Source organism: Pipistrellus kuhlii, unplaced genomic scaffold (genome assembly GCF_014108245.1).
Source record: "Pipistrellus kuhlii isolate mPipKuh1 unplaced genomic scaffold, mPipKuh1.p scaffold_m20_p_39, whole genome shotgun sequence".
Lineage (NCBI taxonomy): Eukaryota > Metazoa > Chordata > Mammalia > Chiroptera > Vespertilionidae > Pipistrellus > Pipistrellus kuhlii.
This window is the reverse complement of record NW_023425539.1, coordinates 954,563-973,073: the sequence shown is the minus strand read 5'-3', so window position 1 is coordinate 973,073 and position 18,511 is coordinate 954,563. Positions and strand designations below refer to the sequence as shown.

At 36.7% G+C, this 18,511-nt stretch overlaps 1 protein-coding gene across 8 annotated transcripts in view; it reads right to left on the bottom strand.

The window, feature by feature from the left end:
* Positions 1–18,511, bottom strand: part of SMG6 (SMG6 nonsense mediated mRNA decay factor) — a 220,618-nt gene that overhangs the window by 90,033 nt on the left and 112,074 nt on the right. For all 8 annotated transcript variants that reach the window (XM_036408514.2, XM_045570988.1, XM_045570989.1 and 5 more), the window contains one exon: positions 16,846–17,047. In XM_036408514.2, the coding sequence (XP_036264407.1) occupies positions 16,846–17,047 (202 nt within the window). The remainder of the gene's footprint in view (positions 1–16,845; positions 17,048–18,511) is intronic.

The following is an 18,511-nucleotide window of genomic DNA, read 5'->3' as shown; positions in this document are numbered from 1 at the left end:
TGTCAGTTTTGCTCAAATAAACTTTTATATAAAATTTCTAAAAAAATAAAAAAATTACTTGACACAAAGAAACAGGAAAATGTAACCCATATTCAGTAGAAATCAAATATGAGATGCCCCAGATGTTGGAACTGGTACTCTAAAGCAACTATTATATAATAAATATGTCCAAAATATTAATGGGAAAGAGGTTCAAAAAATTAAAGGAAAATATGATCTGAATGAGCAAACAAATAGGAAATGTAAACAGAGGAAAAGAACCAAAGAGAAATTCTTGAACTGAAAAGCAAAATAATGAAATAAAAAAAGTTTAAGGATAAGTTTAAATTTAAAAGTATATTAGAAATGGAAGAAGAGTCGGTGAACTTGAAGACAAAGCAATAGAAACTAAGTAATCAGAGAGTAGAGAGAAAAACACAAGATAAAGGGAGTCTCAAAAATCTGGGGGACTATATCAAAGTGTCTAACATACATATAATTGGAATTCCAAAAAGGGGGCAACTGAGGCAGAGAAAAAAAAGAATTTGAAAGACACCCCAAATTTTATGAAAAATACCAACTTACAAATCTGGAGGATCAGTGGACATCAAGCAGGAAAAATGTAAAAAGAACTATATCTCAATCAAACTTTTGAACACCAAAGGTAAAAAGAAATATTAAGCTCTGGCCTATGTGGCACAGCTAGTTGGGCATTGTCCCGTGGTTGCTGGCTCAGTCAGGGCACATGCCCAAGTTACAGGCTTGATCCCCAGTAAGGGGCATGCAGGAGGCGGCCGATTAATGTAATACTCCCACATTTACTCTTCTCCCTTCCTCTCTGTCTAAAAAAGAAAAAGGAAAATGTTCAAAGCACCCACAAAAAGACATATTACATAGAGAGACATAAGAATGCTGATTTCTCATGAGAAAACAGTAGGTTCCAGGTAATAACATCTTGATACTAAAAGAAAAAAACTTCAGTCCAGAATTCTATATCCAGTTTAAAATTTTTTTCTTTTAAAACCAAAAAGAAATAAAGAATTTTTAGATAAATGACAGCTATGGGGATTTGTCATTAACCAACCTGCTTAAGTCCTATAGGCTCAAAGGAAATGATATCAAATGGAAACTTGGATCTACTGAAAATAATGAAGAGTACCAGTAAGTAAATGGATTAATATAAAAGTATGTTTCTTTTTGTTTCTAATTTACTTAAACAAACAGTTAGGTAGAAATAACAACATGGTACAGGGTTAATAACATATAAAAAGTAAAAGGTATGATAACTGCACAAAACAAAAGGGAATGGGTAAATAGACTTATGCTGTTTAAGGTTATTACATTTGCAGTGTGAAGCAGGAAACAGGAAGCATAAGGTATAAAGTGTAAAATACAATACTGACCCTAAATATATAATGAAAAGTTAAGAATGTAAATTGTTAGACCTAGAAAAACCAATGAAAAAAATTAAAAAGGATATAGTTAAGAAGACAAAAGATTTCTTAAAATAGAAAAGGTACTAATCATTAAAAAAAATAGTGAAAAACTGTGTTTCATAAAAATTAAAAATCTTTACTCTTAAAGATTCTATTTCATAAAAAGAAAAAGCCAGCCACACACTGCAAGAAAATATTCACAGAAAATGTATTTGACAAAGATTTTTATCCAGAATATATAAAGAACTTTTTACAATTCCATACGAACAATCAATATCCTAATTTTTTTTAAATGGGCAACAGATTTAGACACTTCCAAACTGAAGATAGATGAATTGCTAATACCCACATGGAAATATGCTCATTATTAATCATAAATCATTAATTAGGGAAATGCAAATCAAAACTGAGATACTTCACACTTTCTAGGATGGCTAAAATTATTAAGACTAGAAATACTGAGTGTTGGCAAGGATGTAAAACAAAAGGACACTGTATATTGCTAGTGGGAGTATAATATGGTGCAATCACTTCAGAAAATAGTTTGGTAGTTCCTTTAAATTAGATATCAACTTAAATGGTTGAGCAATTTTACTTCTAGGTATTTGCCCCACAGAAATGAAAACATATATCCACAAAAAGACTTGTACTTTAGTGTACACATTTTTATTCATAACAGTCGGAAATTAAAACAACCAAACATTCATTGTCAAGTGAATGGATAAACAAACTGTGGTACATCCATGCAATGGAATACTACTCATTAATAAAAGAGTGGAAAAATACAACATGGATGAATTTCACAGATATTATGCCGAGTAAAAGAACAAAGGCACACTGTATGATTCTATTTACATGAAATTCTAGAAAAGGCAAAACTAATCTATAATGAAATTAATTAGATCAGTGGTTGCCTAGGACAGGAAGGGGGACTAGAGAGATTAACTACAAATGGACATTCAGGAATATTTTGGGAAGACGGAAATATTCTACATGTTGATTGAGATGGTCTTTATATAGGTGTATACATACATAAATACAGTCAATGTATGCTTTTATTATATGGAAATTATCAACAAGTTGATTTGGTAAATACATAAATTTAAAATTAAAAAATTTTTTTCAGTTAGATAAAGTTAGGAAGTAAAAATATAATACATGATCTTTTACATACAGGAAAGATTAGTAAAGAAAATTAAAAAAAGCCAAGGGACAGAAATATGAGGCAGAAAATTATGTCAATCAATAGGTAAGTTTTATAGATCTTCCTGTTATAAATTTCAATTTTATTTTTCATTATGGCCCATATCTATTAAGTCTTGAGCCAAAGACTGTATGTATGCATGCATGCATGCATGCAGATAGGAAGGCATGCTTACAGCGCTGACTTTCTGGTTTTTTATGTATCAGTTATCCCCAAGAGTCACTGTTTATCTATAAGAAATCTTGCAGGGCATTGTACTTGGAAGTTCCTCAACACCACTCTTAGATGTTTTTGCTCTCAGACACACTTCCAAAATGATGCATATCATCCTGTGCATATATGCAGTCTCTCTTAGAGCACTTTCATAGGCTTGCCAAAAATAAATCAAGTTCTTTCTCCAAAGACACATATTCAGTGATTTTCAACGACTGTGCCAGGCATACTGGTATACTTCAAGAATTTTAAAACATGTAATACTTGACTATTTAGTCAGGGGCACTTGACCTCTTTTCCCTTAGATTGTCAAATAAAAAAAATGACAATAGCCAACACAACAATCGTATGAATCAAAATTATACTTTTTTTAGTCAGATTGGCAAAAATATATTTTTAAATGTGCTGCAGAATTTCAGTAATTAGTTTATGTGCGCCACGAAATGAAAAAAGTTGAAAATTGATGTTCTAGATACTCAGGTATCTTAGGACCCAGAACATTCCAAGATTTGAAGGGCATCCAAATCAGAGAGAAGAAGGCAGATAAATGCAATCTGAGCATCCATTCCCCTAACATGAACTTTTCTACTTCTCATCCTCAGAAACTCTTATGGGAGACCAGAAAATTATTACCCTAAACCAGGTCAATAGTTTCCAAGCTCTGGGTGAGAAATCAAGATCCCAGTGAAAATAAAAAACTGTCAAAGCTGGGAAGAGAACTAGAAGTACTAGATAATATGCTTGTTCAACCACTGTTCTACTTATAGTCAATTAAAACTGTGTGCTCTAGATGTGGATTGCTCAGATTTGACTCCTTTTATTCTTAGTTGCCGTCCTGACCAAATTCTTTTTATAGTCCAAATTCCCATACAGCTTTTGTGAAATTTAATTGAGATCATATAAAATAGGGATGTCGAACTCAATCAGAGAAGGGGCCAAAATCTAAAATCCAGCCTAAATCGCGGGCCAAATGGTTTACTGAACAGTCATAAACAGTCATTGTGATGGAAACGCAGCGGAGTACAGTGATGACAGTGCGGTGCGGGCCACATTGCAAGGCCTGGCGGGACGGATTTGGCCCGCGGGCCTTGTGTTTGACACATGTGATATAAAGCATTAAAGGACTGTCTAGCTTCTGACAGGTGTGGCTCAGTGGTTGAGCATCAACCTATAAACAAAGAGATCATAGGTTCAATTCCAGATCAGGGCATTTGCCCGGGTTGCAGGCTTGATCCCCAGAAGGGGGCGTACAGGAGGCAGTCAACTGATGATGTTCCTCTCATCAATGTTTTTAATCTCAATCTCTCTCTCTCTCTCTCTCTCTCTCTCTCTCTCTCTCTCTCTCTCTCTCTCTTTCTCTCCCTCCCCCCTTCTTCCCTCTCTAAAAAATCAATAACTATTTTTTAAAAGTTCAAAGGTTATTCATAAATAGCCTTACAAATCATTAAGAAATAAATGAATGAGCATTCCAATGGTGAAATGACAAAGAACATAAGGCATTTTAATATAATTAATGTAAATATATATATAACCAATACATATAAGTTTAAAAAAATCAACCCAACTAGTAATCAAAGAATGAAGAGCAGAACAGTGAAATGCCATTTTTGCACATTTCTACCAAAGTTACAAAAGTATTAAACCATTCAGGATTGGTGAAAATGCTAGTACACTCATATTCTACAATTTAAATGGCTATGACTTTTTTTGGAGGCCAATTCAGCATTATCTATCAAAAGTCTTAAAAGTCTGCATACTCTCTTTGACCTATTAATTCCACTTAGAAAATTTATTTTATGAATATATGTAAATATTTCTGTATAAGGTCTTTTGAGATGGCATCATTTATAAAATTGAAAAGTCATTAACTTCCTAAAATGTCTAATGATTGGGGACTAAACAAATATTATGTCCAAAGAAGTTGATATAATGCTACCATTATACTTCATGGTGTAGGTGAACATGGAAATACATTCAGGATATATTTATTGCTAAGTGAATAAAGTAGATTACAAAACAGTACATACAATTTGATTCTATTTCTGTTAAAAAGCAAAAAAATTTCATATTTGTCCATCTGTCCGTCCACATATCCAACCATTATACAAGGATCAAGGATCTTTTATTTTCCTTATTGCTAATGGTGATTTCTCTAGTATTTATAAAATAATTATCTATCTTATAATACAAAGATTATTTTTATAATTAAAAACTATAAAAAGCACAGACTTCTGAGTTAGCTCTCTTCCAATATCCTAAGTGAAGTGGCCAAACAGATTACACAGAGTATATCCCCCATGCCCCTTGATCCCTCCTTTGTCTACTATTCACTGCTATGGCTGTTATTTAGAACAGTGTCTGATGCACAGCAGTTAGTCAATATCTATTAAATGGGGAAATGCCATCCATCTGCTATCAACATAAAGAATTACTGCCAGATAGATAGATAGCTAGAAGGGGGCCATTAAGAGCCAATTCACAGCTTCCCTTCTTAAGAAAGCAACTTTTTAAAAAAATTTCTTTTGTTTGAGGTTAGTTTGTAAACATGGAATTGATTTTTGTATATTGACTTTATATCCAGTAACTATGTTAAATGCACTTATTAATTCTAATGATTTATCCTTATTTTCTTTTGGATTTTCTAAACATGTACCAATGTTATTTGCAAATAAAGATAGCTTTATTTTTTCTTTTTCAATCATCTTTTTAATACTTTATTTCTTTTTCTTATCTTACTGTACTGTATTTTCCCTTTGATCTCTAGAGAGGACAGAAGGGAGAGAGAGAGAGAGATGAAGAGAAACATCAATGTGATTGGCACACCTTTGACCAGAGCCAGGAATCGAGCCTGCAACTTGAGCTATATTCTTGACTGGAATCAAACCTGGGACCCTTCAGTCCCTGGGCATTTTAGTCCAAGGGGTGACACTCTATCAACTGAGCCAAACTGGCTAGGGCTCATTCTATTTCTTTACTTGCTTAGTGGTTATACCATTGCTCACTTTGTGATGAGTCTTCATTGTCTACATTTCATATTTATATTTCATAAATAAAAAGGTTAAAAGAAGAAAAAGAAAGCTGCAGGAGAAGTAAACAATGAAGAGCCTGGCAAAATTCTCCAGTTTGAAGGGTGTATTAGTTTCATACTGCTAATAAGTTACCACACATTTAATGATTTAAACAATACAATTTATTATTTTTGCAGTTCTGGAAGTCAGAATTCCTAAAACCAAGGTGTTGACAAGACTTTTCTTTTTGGAGGCTCTATGGGAGAATCCATTTCCTTGCCTTTTCTAGCTTCTAGAGGCCACCTGCATTCCTTGGCTCATGATCCCTTCCTCCATCTTCAAGGCCAGCAGCCTACTATCTCCAAATCTCTCTGTGACCACTGGTTCTATCATCACATCTCCTTTTTCTGACTCTGACACCCCTACTTCCTCATAAAGACCCCTATGATTACATTAAGTCCACCTGGATAACCCAGGATCATCTTTCAATCTCAAGAGCCTTAATTTAATCCCACACACAAGGCCCTTTTGCCTTGTAAGGTTACATTTAACAGGTTTCAGGGTTTAAGACGTGGGTCGCCCTTGGTTTACCTACTATAAAGTCTGCCTATCACAAAGTGCGAGGGCATGGGGCAGATGCAGAACACTGCTAGGAAGTTTTTTCACAGCTACAAAGAAGTACCACCCATAATCAGCAGGTCAGAGAAGCCCAAAGGAAGTGGCCAGAGAGCAGAACTTCTTCTTGACATGAGAGGCCACAGCTCTAGGAAGGAGGTAAGAAATTGCCATCTCGTTTATGTTAAACAAAGGTTGCATACGGGAAACTAGCTCTGGTATAGTAGCTCTACTATATACAAAACAGGAAATGTAGAAAATAAATTCATTTATTGAGATGCACACCACCTGGCTTCCTTCTCACTCGCTTTAGGGTGGTGACTTCATATTACAAATTTCTATCAACCATCCTTTAGACTTGAGAAGGGGATTCTAAATAATATTTGGAGACAAAGAAGTGAGAATTTTCCTAATCTGTTTGGAGAAAAATCAGATCTGAGTAAATTTTTGTTTAAAGAAGTATAAATGGCCAAAATACACAGTAGAAATTTAAGTTGGGGTCTATGAAAAGAATCTGCAACATAAAAAAAGGAGAACATAGCATTCAAAGAGATGGAGAAACAAAGCATATGCGGGGGAGGGTATGTTAGGCGAAAAATACAGTTATCTGTTTTATTCTTAAAGTAGAATTTTTAAAATCATAGAACCTGTGAAATATGCTGAAAGATGAATGACAAAACAAAGATCGAAAAGACCTAGATAAAAGGCAGGCAAAAATATATAAAGGTTACAGGATAAGATAAGAAAATAATGTAAGGGAACAAATAATGCAATAGCAGACTGAAACAGTAAATTAGAAGAAGTAAAGAGTAGAATCAGCACTGTAAAAATGTGAACCAATTGCAGAGAGGACAAACTTGAGGAGTCCTTTAAGAATGCAGAGGTGTAAACTGGTTTGGCTAAGTGGATAGAGTTTTGGCCTGCGGACTGAAGGGTCCCAGGTTCAATTCCAGTCAAGGGCACATGCCTGGGTTGCGAGCTCAATCCCCAGTAGGGGGCATGAAGGAGGCAGGCAATCAGCAATTCTTTCTCATCATTGATGCTTCTCTCTCTCTCCCTCCCTCCCTCCCTCCCTCCCTCCTTCCCTCTCTGTCATTTCCTCTCTGAAATCAATAAAAAAATATATATATTTTTAAATGCAGAGGTGCCCTCATGAAAACATGCTCAAAGTCACTAATTATCCGAGAGATGCAAATCAAAACAACAATGCGGTACCATCTCACACCTGTCAGAATGGCCAACATCAACAAATCAACAAACAACAAGTGTTAACGAGGTTGTGGAGAAAAAGGAACCCTCTGCACTGCTGGTGGGAATGCAGACTGGTGCAACCACTGTGGAGAACAGTGTGGAGTTTCCTCAAAAAACTGAAAATGGAACTCCCATTTGACCTAGTAATCCCACTCCTAGGAATATATCCCAAGAAACTACAAACACCAATCAGAAAGGATATATGCACCCCTATGTTCATAGCAGCACAATCTACAATAGCTAGAATTTGGAAACAGCCTAGGTGCTCATCAGCAGATAAATGGATCAAAAAACTATGGTACATCTACACAATGGAATACTATGCTGCCATAAAAAAGAAGGAATTCTCATCATTTGCAGCAACCTGGATGGAATTGGAGAACATCATGCTGAGTGAAATAGCCAGTCAATGAAAGAGAAACATCACATGACCTCACTCATTTATGGATAATAAAGAACATTATAAACTGATGAACTGAAAGATAGATATAGAGACAGTAAAACAACAAGCAGACTGTCAAATTACAGCGGGGAGGGTAGGGAGATCTGGGAGAGATAATAAATCAACCAAAGGACTTGTATACATGCATATAAGTACAACCAATGGACACAAAACTCTGGGGAGGAAGGGTATGTATGGGAGGGGGGGGGACAAGGTACACAGATAATAATTTAATAAAAAATGTAAAATTAAAAAAATAATAATAAATAAATAAAAATAAAATGCAGAGGTGCCCTAACTGGTTTGGCTCAGTGGGATAGAACATCAGCCTGCAGACTAAAAGGTCCCAGGTTCGATTCCAGTCAAGGGCATGTACCTTGGTTGCAAGCACATCCCCTGCAGCTGATGTTTCTCTCCCATCAATGTTTCTAACACTCTATCCTTCTCCCTTTCTCTCTGTAAAAAATTAATAAAATATTTTAAAAAATGCAGACAAGGCAGAAAGCAATTAAAATGATGACAGGAGATGCAGAGGACAAAGAATGGAGATCCAATACATTGGGAGAACAGAAATTATTAAAGAAAAGAATAGAACAAACAGTACATTAGCAATCAAGGACATGAGATGAAAACTTTTCTGGTCCAAAGACAGAACTGGATGTGCATATTAAAAAAGCTCACTAGGTATCATGAAAAATTAAAGTGCAGAGCATAATAACTAAATGAATCTTCATACAATTTGAAACTCAAGATTAGAAAAAATTACCCATGTTAGACAAAGAAAAATTACCTACAAAAAAAGGGAAATTAGACTTTTTTCTAATTTTTCTTTTTAAAATATATTTTTATTGATTTCAGAGAGGAAGGGAGAGGGAGATAGAAACATAAATGATGAGAGAGAATCTATTGACTGGTTACCTCCTGCATGCCCCTTACTGGGCATTGAGCCCGCAACCCGGGCATGTGCCCTGACCAGGGATCAAACCATGACTTCCTGATTCATAGGTTTGATGCTCAACCACTGAGCCACAATGGCCAAGCCTCTAATTTTTTCTAACTATTAATGCAATAGAATAATATCTATAGTTTTAAGAAGAAAACAAACAAACAAACAAACAAACAAAAAATGTAAACCTAAGCTAAGTTGCCATTCAGGTGCAAAAACAAAATAAGAACAATTTCAAGTATTAAAAAACCTAGTCATGGGGACCGGTTTGGCTCAGTGGATAGAGCGTCAGCTTGGGGACTGAAAGGTCCCAGGTTCGATTCCGGTCAAGGGCATGTACCTTGGTTGCGGGCATATCCCCAGTAGGGGGTGTGCAAGAGGCAGCTGATCGATGACTCTCTCCCACCGATGTTTCTGACTCTCTATCTCTTCCCTTCCTCTCTGTATAAAATCAATAAAATAAATAAATAATAAATAAATAAATAAATAAATAAATAAAAACCTAGTCGTGTATAAAAAGAACTAAGTAAGAAAGAGATAATTTTGATCATATGCATATATATGTGTACAATCATGTTTTAATGGGCACAGAAGTGGTCTAAAAAGACAAATATCATTCTAGGTGATTTGGCTCATAGATAGTGTCGGTCTGTGGACTGAAGGGTTATACGTTCGATCCAGTTAAGGGTACATGCCTCAGTTGCAGGCTCAATCCCCAGCTCTAGTCTCAACGCATGTGGGAAGCAACCAGTCGATATCTCTCTCTCACACAGATGTTTCTCTTCCTCAGTCTCTCCTCCTCGCTTCCACTCTCTAAAAATTAAGGGGAAAATATCCTCAGGTGAGGATTAACAAAACAAAAAAGAGAGAGGAAGAAATATTACTAGTAAATTGTTAGCAGTAGTTATCCCTGAATGCTGGCTTTTGACTTTATATTATTTCTGTGAATTGTTTGATTCTGTTGCATAAGTATATGTACGACTACTGCATTTTACAAGTTATCTTAATTTTTGAAAAGCATCCATGACATCTGCTGAAAAAATTCCTCAATGTTGCCCTAGCTGGTTTTGTTCAGTGGTTAGAGTGTCGTCAGCATGTGGACTGAAGGTCATGAGTTCGATTCCAAGTCAAGGGCACATACCTCGGTTGTAGGCTCAATCCCTGGCCCGTCAGGGCAAATGTGGAGGCCCAATCGATGTATCTTTCTCACACAGATGTCTCTCTCTCCCCCTATCTCTCCAACTCCCTTTCACTCTCTCTAAAAATCAATAGAAAAAATACCCTCAGGCAAAGGATTAACAACAAATTCTTCAATGTTGCATTTGAATAACAAGTGGATAAAAAGAAATAACATAGAAATGGGAAAGCCATTGATTAGAAAGATTAATGGTGAGCACTAAAAACACTTAATATAAAATTAATTCTAAATAATTATTGTAAATTTAGAAACATAACACAATTGGGTAAAAAAGAAAATACATATTATAAACAATCCTAATTTTCACATTTTAAATATGAGATATAAATAGGTTTTTAAGAGAGAGAAAAAGAGAGAGAGAGAGAGAGAGAGAGAGAGAGAGATCGATTTGTTGTTCCACTTACTTATGCATTCATTGATTGATTTTTGTTTGTGATTTGTCCAGGGATTGAACCAAAAAATGTGGTGTATTGGGATGATGTTCTAACCAATTGAGCTACTTTGCCAGGGCATGATATTGATACTTTGAGAATAAAGAATTAAAGGTTTTTCAAAAAATTAGTCACTGGTAACTTGTACTTACAATAAATATTTTCTGGACCACCAAACAACAAAGATAACATTTCCACCCAAACTATATGCATAAAACAGAACAAAACATACATTGTACGGTTCAGTTTTATGAAAGGAAGACACACATAAGCATGAGCAGAAAAAGACTAGAGGAAATATATAAAACTATTAACACTGGTTAATTTTAAGTGGTAGCTTATAGGTGATTTTTATTTTCTTGTGCTTTTCTATATTTTCTATGTAAAACGCCGGGACCGGTTTGGCTCAGTGGATAGAATGTCAGCCTGCAGACGGAAATGTTCCGGGTTTGATTCCGGTCAAGGGCATGTACCTTGGTTGTGGACACATCCCCAGTGGGGGGTGTGCAAGAGGCAGCTGGTCGATGTTTCTCTCTCATCGACGTTTCTAACTCTCTGTCCCTCTCAATTTCTCTCTGTGTAAAATCAATAAAATATATTTTCTATGTAAAACATTTTTGGTAATTATATGAACAACAAACAATATGCTCAAAATGTCATTTAATAAATAAACAAGCGGATAAGCTATTACTTCCAAAAGTTGGATAATTTAAGCCGCATTTAACCTCAAATACACATTTTAATTTACTTTATTTTAGGTTAGAGAGTGGAGTTGCTCTAAGTCAGATACTCTAAACTTATTTTTTTTAATATTTTTTTTTTTATTGATTTCAGAGAGGAAGAGAGAGGTAGAGAGAAAAACAATGATGAGAGAGAATCATCAAGGTACATGCCCTTGACTGGAATTGAACCTGGGACCTTTCAGTCTGCAGTTCGATGCTCTATCCACTGAACCAAACCGTTTAGGGCAACTACATATATTTTTAATGAAAAAGTTTCCTGGAATCCCACATCCATATAGAAAGCAAAGATGACTGTAAGGATGACTGGATGGGATGTGAGACTTACAACATGACTTTACAATGTAAAATAACTTATTCTCTATCAAGACAAAGAGTGGCCCCAGCATTAGCGTGTTGGTTCTTCACTTATCAATCAGACAGTAGTATTGAGAGAGACAGAAGATTAATCTAGCTGGGGATGCTAAAATAAGTACTGCTTACAACCACTTATGAAATAAATGCTTTGATATCCATTAAATAACTAGAGCTTTAGAGCCTAAGGAAAGATGAGCCTGTTGCTAAATAAATCCTTGTTTAGTATCGCCTATAGTTATACATTCACATGCATGTTTTTTGAAGATGATAATTAAGCTTTTTTGATATTAAGTAACAACATGAACTCAACATCTTTCTCCTAAAAGTTTCTTTTTTATCACTTTTCTTATCTGCCTATAGGGTTGTTGGGGTTTCAATGAGAAATGCGTGTAAATAGGTTAGCCCTGTGCCTAGAACATGATTAGTGATTGCAACAGCTTAACTTTATTATTATTCCTAGAGGCTGATGCACGAATTCGTACAAAAGCAGGCCTTCCTTCCCCAGGCTGCCAGCACCGGTCTCTCTCTCTGGCACCCAGGACCCGGGCTTCCCTCCCTGGGACCTGGATTTCCTGGCTTCATCTGGAAGGTTGTACAGAAGAACATCCAGTCTGATTAGCATATTACGCTTTTATTATTATAGATGGTTTGATTACTTTTCAATCACTTAAGCACTATTAGTATAATATGGCAGAAAGGACAAGAGTTTTATTTATAATATGGCTATTTATTACTTCTTTTAAAACTTCTTATTATGGACAACTCATATATTCAAAAGTAGAATATAATGATATCAATGTACCCATTAATCAGATTTAGTAATAATGATCAATATGTAATCAATAATGATTGATATTTAGTAATAATCAATTTCTGATCTTTTTTCATTAATATTCCTCTCTACCCCCTCCACAGATTATTCTGAAGCAAATCCTAGACATCAAATCATTCATCAAAACTTGACGTTTTATTTTTTTAAATATTTTAAAATATATTTTATTGATTTTAGAGAAGAAAGAAGAGGGAGAGAGGAAAAAATATCAATGATGAGAATTATCAATCAGCTGCCTCCAGCACGCCCCCCCACTGGGGACCGAGCCCACAACTCAGGCATGTGCCCGGGACCCTTCAGTCCGCAGGCTAATGCTCTATCCACAAGGGCAAAACATGAGGTGTTAAAGTCATACTGATAAGGGTTCTAATCTATACTTCCTTACTAGCTCATGACCTTGAATGTGCTACTTACTTCTGGAATTGGGTGCCTAGCAGCCACTCAATGAACTTAAGATCACTTTCTTCCCCCTAGTTGGCTCTAAGTGATTTCAAATCTGCAATATGATGTTTCTCTCGAAATGTAACCAGCTCCACTCTATTGTTTTTAGCCTGATATGTACTCCTTTCCTTACTTCTGGATAATCCCAATAGCAACCTGTTTTCTCACTTCTTGTTCATCTCATATCTGGGATTTCTAAGGTTTTTTTTATTTTTATTTTAGGCAGAAGCCTAATCCTTGAAGATGTTTAGTAAATAAAAAAGATTAAGAGTGAAACAAATTAGGAAAAAACTGCAAAGGCTATCAAGTTAACACTCCAGGTTAACACTGCTTTACCCTAACTTACAAGATCATTCATCTAACAATTAAGAACTTACAAAACTGGAGTGCCATACAACATGCTTGGGAAATACAATGTTATGTTAATGCCAAAACAGTACTCATTAGGCAACGTCTTGAGATACTATAAGCTCAACAAAATTTTAAGAGTTCACCCTTAATTACAGGTTCAAATTAACTTATGTTGCTTCTCATACAGTTGTATATGCCACAAACTGCCTCCCAAACTAGGAGAATCTCTGCCTTATACATCTGGATCTTTCATTTTGCATGTGTAAGACAGTGTAACGTAGGCATGCTCAGTAATTATCTGTTGAATGAGCATCAAGGCTAGAGCAAACTTGTGATTAATCTTAACCAGCAATGACACTGCTCATGTTGCTGTTACTGAAGAGTCCTTGAGATATTTTACATTTCTTAGGAGTGAACACAAGAAGCTGGAGAAAATGTCTACCATTTTCAGATTTCTAAAAGGTCACGTTCCGAAAGACTCTCTCTGACACATCTATACTAATCTCCCAGGTCAGTCATGAAGATAATCCATGAATTAATCATCAGTCTCCACTCTTCTCTTAAGCTTCAGTCACTTTTTTTTTTTTTTTTTTTAAAGAAGGTACTAGCACTTAGTTGGTAGGTTTATTGTGAGGATGTAATGAAATACCTAGGCCAGGGGCTGATATTCAAGAGATGTTATTTTCCCCCAGCCATGTAGAATAAAGGAGAATAAAAGAAGAAAAAAAGGTGGGTAACATCTTATATTGAGTAACTAGGGAAGACCTAACAAGGTGGCATTTAGAAGAGAATGAGAAAGCCACACAGCTATCTGGGGACAGTGTTTGTCCTAGGTTAAGAGGAAAGCAAGTACAAAGATTTTAGGCATCTTTGAGGAACAGCAAGGATGCTAATGTGACTAGAGTATGTTGGGTATGAGAAGAAGTAGGAGCTGAGGTCATAGTTAAGAGGCTGTAGGTAGTGTCAAATCCTTGAGGGCATGTAGGCTGCCGTTAAAATGTTGGCTTTTATTTTAAGTGATAGGAACAGCCATCAGAAGATTTTAAACAGAGACATGACATGATCTTATTCACGTTTTAAAAAGATCATTCCAGTTGCTGAGCTGAAAACAGACTGGGGAGTAAACCGAGGGATGAACTAGAGAAACCAGTTAGAAGGCATTCTGATGAATTGAACTAGAATGTAGTAGTGGTATAACGAGCTGTATCTGCATTTATTTTTAAAGTGAAGAAACATGAATTGCTGATGAATTAGTTATGGAGGTGTGAGAAAAAAAGAAGAACCAAGAATAACTCCAAGAATTTTCATATGAGCAACTCAAAAGTCAAGGTTGTCATTTACCAAGATGGGAAGACTAAAGAAAGATCAGGTTTGGGAAAGAAAAATTCAGGAGTCTGGATTTGGAGATGTTATATTTGACACACGTTTTTCACAATCCTTGAAGCAGAGATCTACCTTGGTGTCAATGAGTGACAGAGAGCATGAACAGCTGGCTCTGTGTTCTTCTCTGGCTAGATCATATACTTGTAACAACTGTATTCTATCACAAATATATCATATTATGTGCTATCTTATATACATGTATCATATACTAACACGAGGAGAGCTGATGAGAACATAGGGCTTAGAAAGTCTGATGCTGGTAAGGACTCCTCCTTGTCTTGCACCAAAAGATAGCCAACACAAGAGCTAACGCAAAAGCATCCTTGGAGTCAAGACTACCTTGTGATCATATAAGAATAGTACCAGGATCCCCTGACTGAAGCCAGGGTTACCCAGTTTCTCTTCTAACTGCACATCTTTTACAAAGTGTAAACATTGTGTTAGCTGTCCTATCTCACATACTACAACTCTCTATTCTTATTCCCTTCTGAAACTAGAAGAGCAAGATTTCATTCCAACTTTACATTAGAAAAGCATAAAATAAATATTTCTTTTGCTTTCACATTCCCAAAATCTACTAGCCATTAAATGCATCCAAAGAATATGGATTTTTGGTATGCCAAGGTCTAGAACTTTTATCTACTTACAGAAATTTAATCAAAGGGAATATATATAAAAAACTCTGCTATAAGGAATTACTTCACTATTGGTAGTGCATAAATTGGGAACAATCCTTTGGTTCAATGAAGCAAAAATGGGTTAAAGAAATAATTGGAATATAAAAGAATATTAAGGAATTATATAAATGATTCCATATAAAAATATTAAGTAAAAAAAAAAGCAGATTACAAATAGTATGTATTAATATGACCCCCCAGTTTTATTTTTTTTAAAGTGTATGTGCATACTATTAGTCAAACATGATTATGTATGATCAGCAAAAATAACAGTGATATAACCTCTGGGTAGAGGGAGGGGTTATAGATATATGTTCTTTTTTTTTGTCTACAAGGAACTTATACTTTTTTCTACTAAGAACAAGTTTAAAATTTTTTATATTAAATATAAAATACTTTATATTTGTAATTTAAGTCTAGTATTTAGTTTTTACTATCTTAAAAAAAAATCTACTCACATTTCTATACATACTTCATCTAAGTCAAAAGACTTCTTCCTGAGGAGCCATTTGTGGACTCGATCCCAAAGGCTTCTCCCCCAGGAATCACTGCTAACAACTCCACAGAGAGCTCAGTCACAGGGTTCCCCTGCACAGCACAGGAGACTCTGCTCCTAGGGTCTGTGGTGCTACTTCCTCAGTCTAGCAATGTTACATGGGAATGTAAAGCAGAATGAACTGCTTTACTCTCTGCACCTGGCCGAAGACACAACTGTTAAACAGAGACTAAGTTCCACAGTCCCCACCAGGGCAACGGCAATGGACTTTGTTTTCTATAAACAGACAGACAAGAAAAAGGTTCAGGTTAAATCAGTCCTCAGAGGAAGAAAAATAGAAACCAGGCAACGAACGGGGAATGCTTCATATTCCTAAAAGTTTTTTTTGTAAGTTAACACATGGTGTCTGCTTCTCTCTAGTCACCTATTTATCACTCTCCTCCTTAGAAAAGGGAAAAAGCCCTGGCTGTTTTCCTAGTGCAGAGTTTTGTGGCTGGGGGGAAGGAGGAAGGGGGGAGGAAGGAGGGTGCTTTAAGCATGATGCAAACCATTTGGAGTTGAGTGAGAGCACTGCCAACACAAGCTGGACTATTTAAACAAGTGAGGAAATGATCGTATATACAACATGCCAGCAAGCACACACACACACCAAAGGAAGTCGAGAGGGCTTTTTTTTTCAGGACACAGAGCTGGATGTCAGCGGCTAAAAGGTCGATATTTTCCCTTAACACCCTTCTCAATGACTTAATCATGTTCCGTTTGCACAGAAAACTTCCCAAGAATAAAAAAGTCTGGAGAATTAAGAGGAAGGGTGAATGGGGAGTGATGTTTGGCCTGGGGCTGACCTTATCCGAGGTTTTCTCCACGTAGCAGGGATCCTGAGGGGCAGCCAGCAAGGGGACAAAGCCCGAGAGAAGCCGATCCTCTTCCAGAATAAGAAGGGTGAGGTCATCGTCCGGGTCCTTGTACAGTGGCACCTCAGACTGATTCACCGCAGTCAATATGTTACAGAAATCAGCCAGCATCGACCATACATCCACAGCAACCCTGTGAGAAATAAGGTAAGAAAAGAAGAGCAGCTCTAAAGAGGGACCAGTTCAAGTATTCTAAGCACTTGTGAATAGGGAAGTACCTATGGCAAATGGCTACGGCTGGCATCCGCCAGAAAATCTTACCAAAAAACTAGGATACAAAATCGCACCCTTGGCAGCAATCTGGTGAATGTGTGTATATCCGTGTAAAGTTAAAGTTGATTTGGGGGAGTTTTTAATCCTAACCAGAGAGAGAGAAGAATTTAGAGAATCAGTTGCCTAATGCAGGTCCTGTCACCTTTCCAGACAGTGTGCCTAAGACACTTATTCAAACACTCTGGACACCCAGTGCCTGAGGCAGCTCCCAGAATTCCCCCACTCCTGTCTAGCCAAGAATATGCCATACAGACAGCTAGAGAGAGCCAATCTTCCCTCCTCTTGCACAGCCAGAGGGGCTAGTCACACCAGGGAGAGTCATGTGTTTGTGGGCTTTTTCCTTTCTTATAATGCTTTAGAAATCTCTTCCTATACATAAGCAAAAAAACAATTAAACACACATCCAACAAAAACCTCATTCCTGGCCGGCCAAGCTTCCCATTCATTTCAGCAGCTGAACCGTGTCAGCGCTATCCTGGCCATCCTATTCCCTCTCCTTTCCCTCAATTGTAAAAAAATTAGACATAGGGTAACCAACATTATGGTTTGCCTGGAACTATCCCAGTTTTAGCATTTAAAGCCCTGCATTCCCAGAAACACCTCAGTCCTGAGCTGATTGGAATGGATGGTCATCCTAATTGCGTATCACCAGGCCCTGGTTGAACCTGAGAATAAATCTTGAAAATGCAAAATCTGGTTCTCCTCAATTCAAACTTCAGGGCAGAATTATTAAAAGGTTCGTACCATCAACTGCCAAAAATCTCCTGTGGTTCAGATTCCCCTTTGGGTGGGAGCTAAGGATACTTTTGACAAGCCCAAGACAAGCTCAAATAGCCAAGGTGGTCAGATTCAGGGCCTGCCAAGTCCATAGACTTACATTTCTTCCCCAGAGGACAACCTAACCAGGCAGTCTGGAACAGGCAAGTACCCTATGGAAGCTAAGTTGTACTCCAAAAGGAGACCCATAAAAGAATTATAAAGAAAAAACTTTACAATTTGGTTCAAAAGGTGGAGTGACAAGAGGCAAAAAGCAGAGAGGTATATGAATGAGCTACATCCTGGAATCTTCCCAGCCTGGTTACTGCGCATGAGCCAAATGTGCATGGAGGGGCTTCAGATCTAAGCAATTTGTTGCTCCTGGAGGCTAGGAACTTGGGGGGATGGCAGAAAGGAGGGCATTCAAGGGACATGCTATTGAAGGTGATGCTGGAAGAGAAAGTGGAGTAGAGGTGTGGGGACTCCCTGACTGGATCCAGGTGGAAGGAGCCTGCACTGGTTTATTTACTGTAATCACTGCACTAGGAAAAGGCAATGAAATGAAACA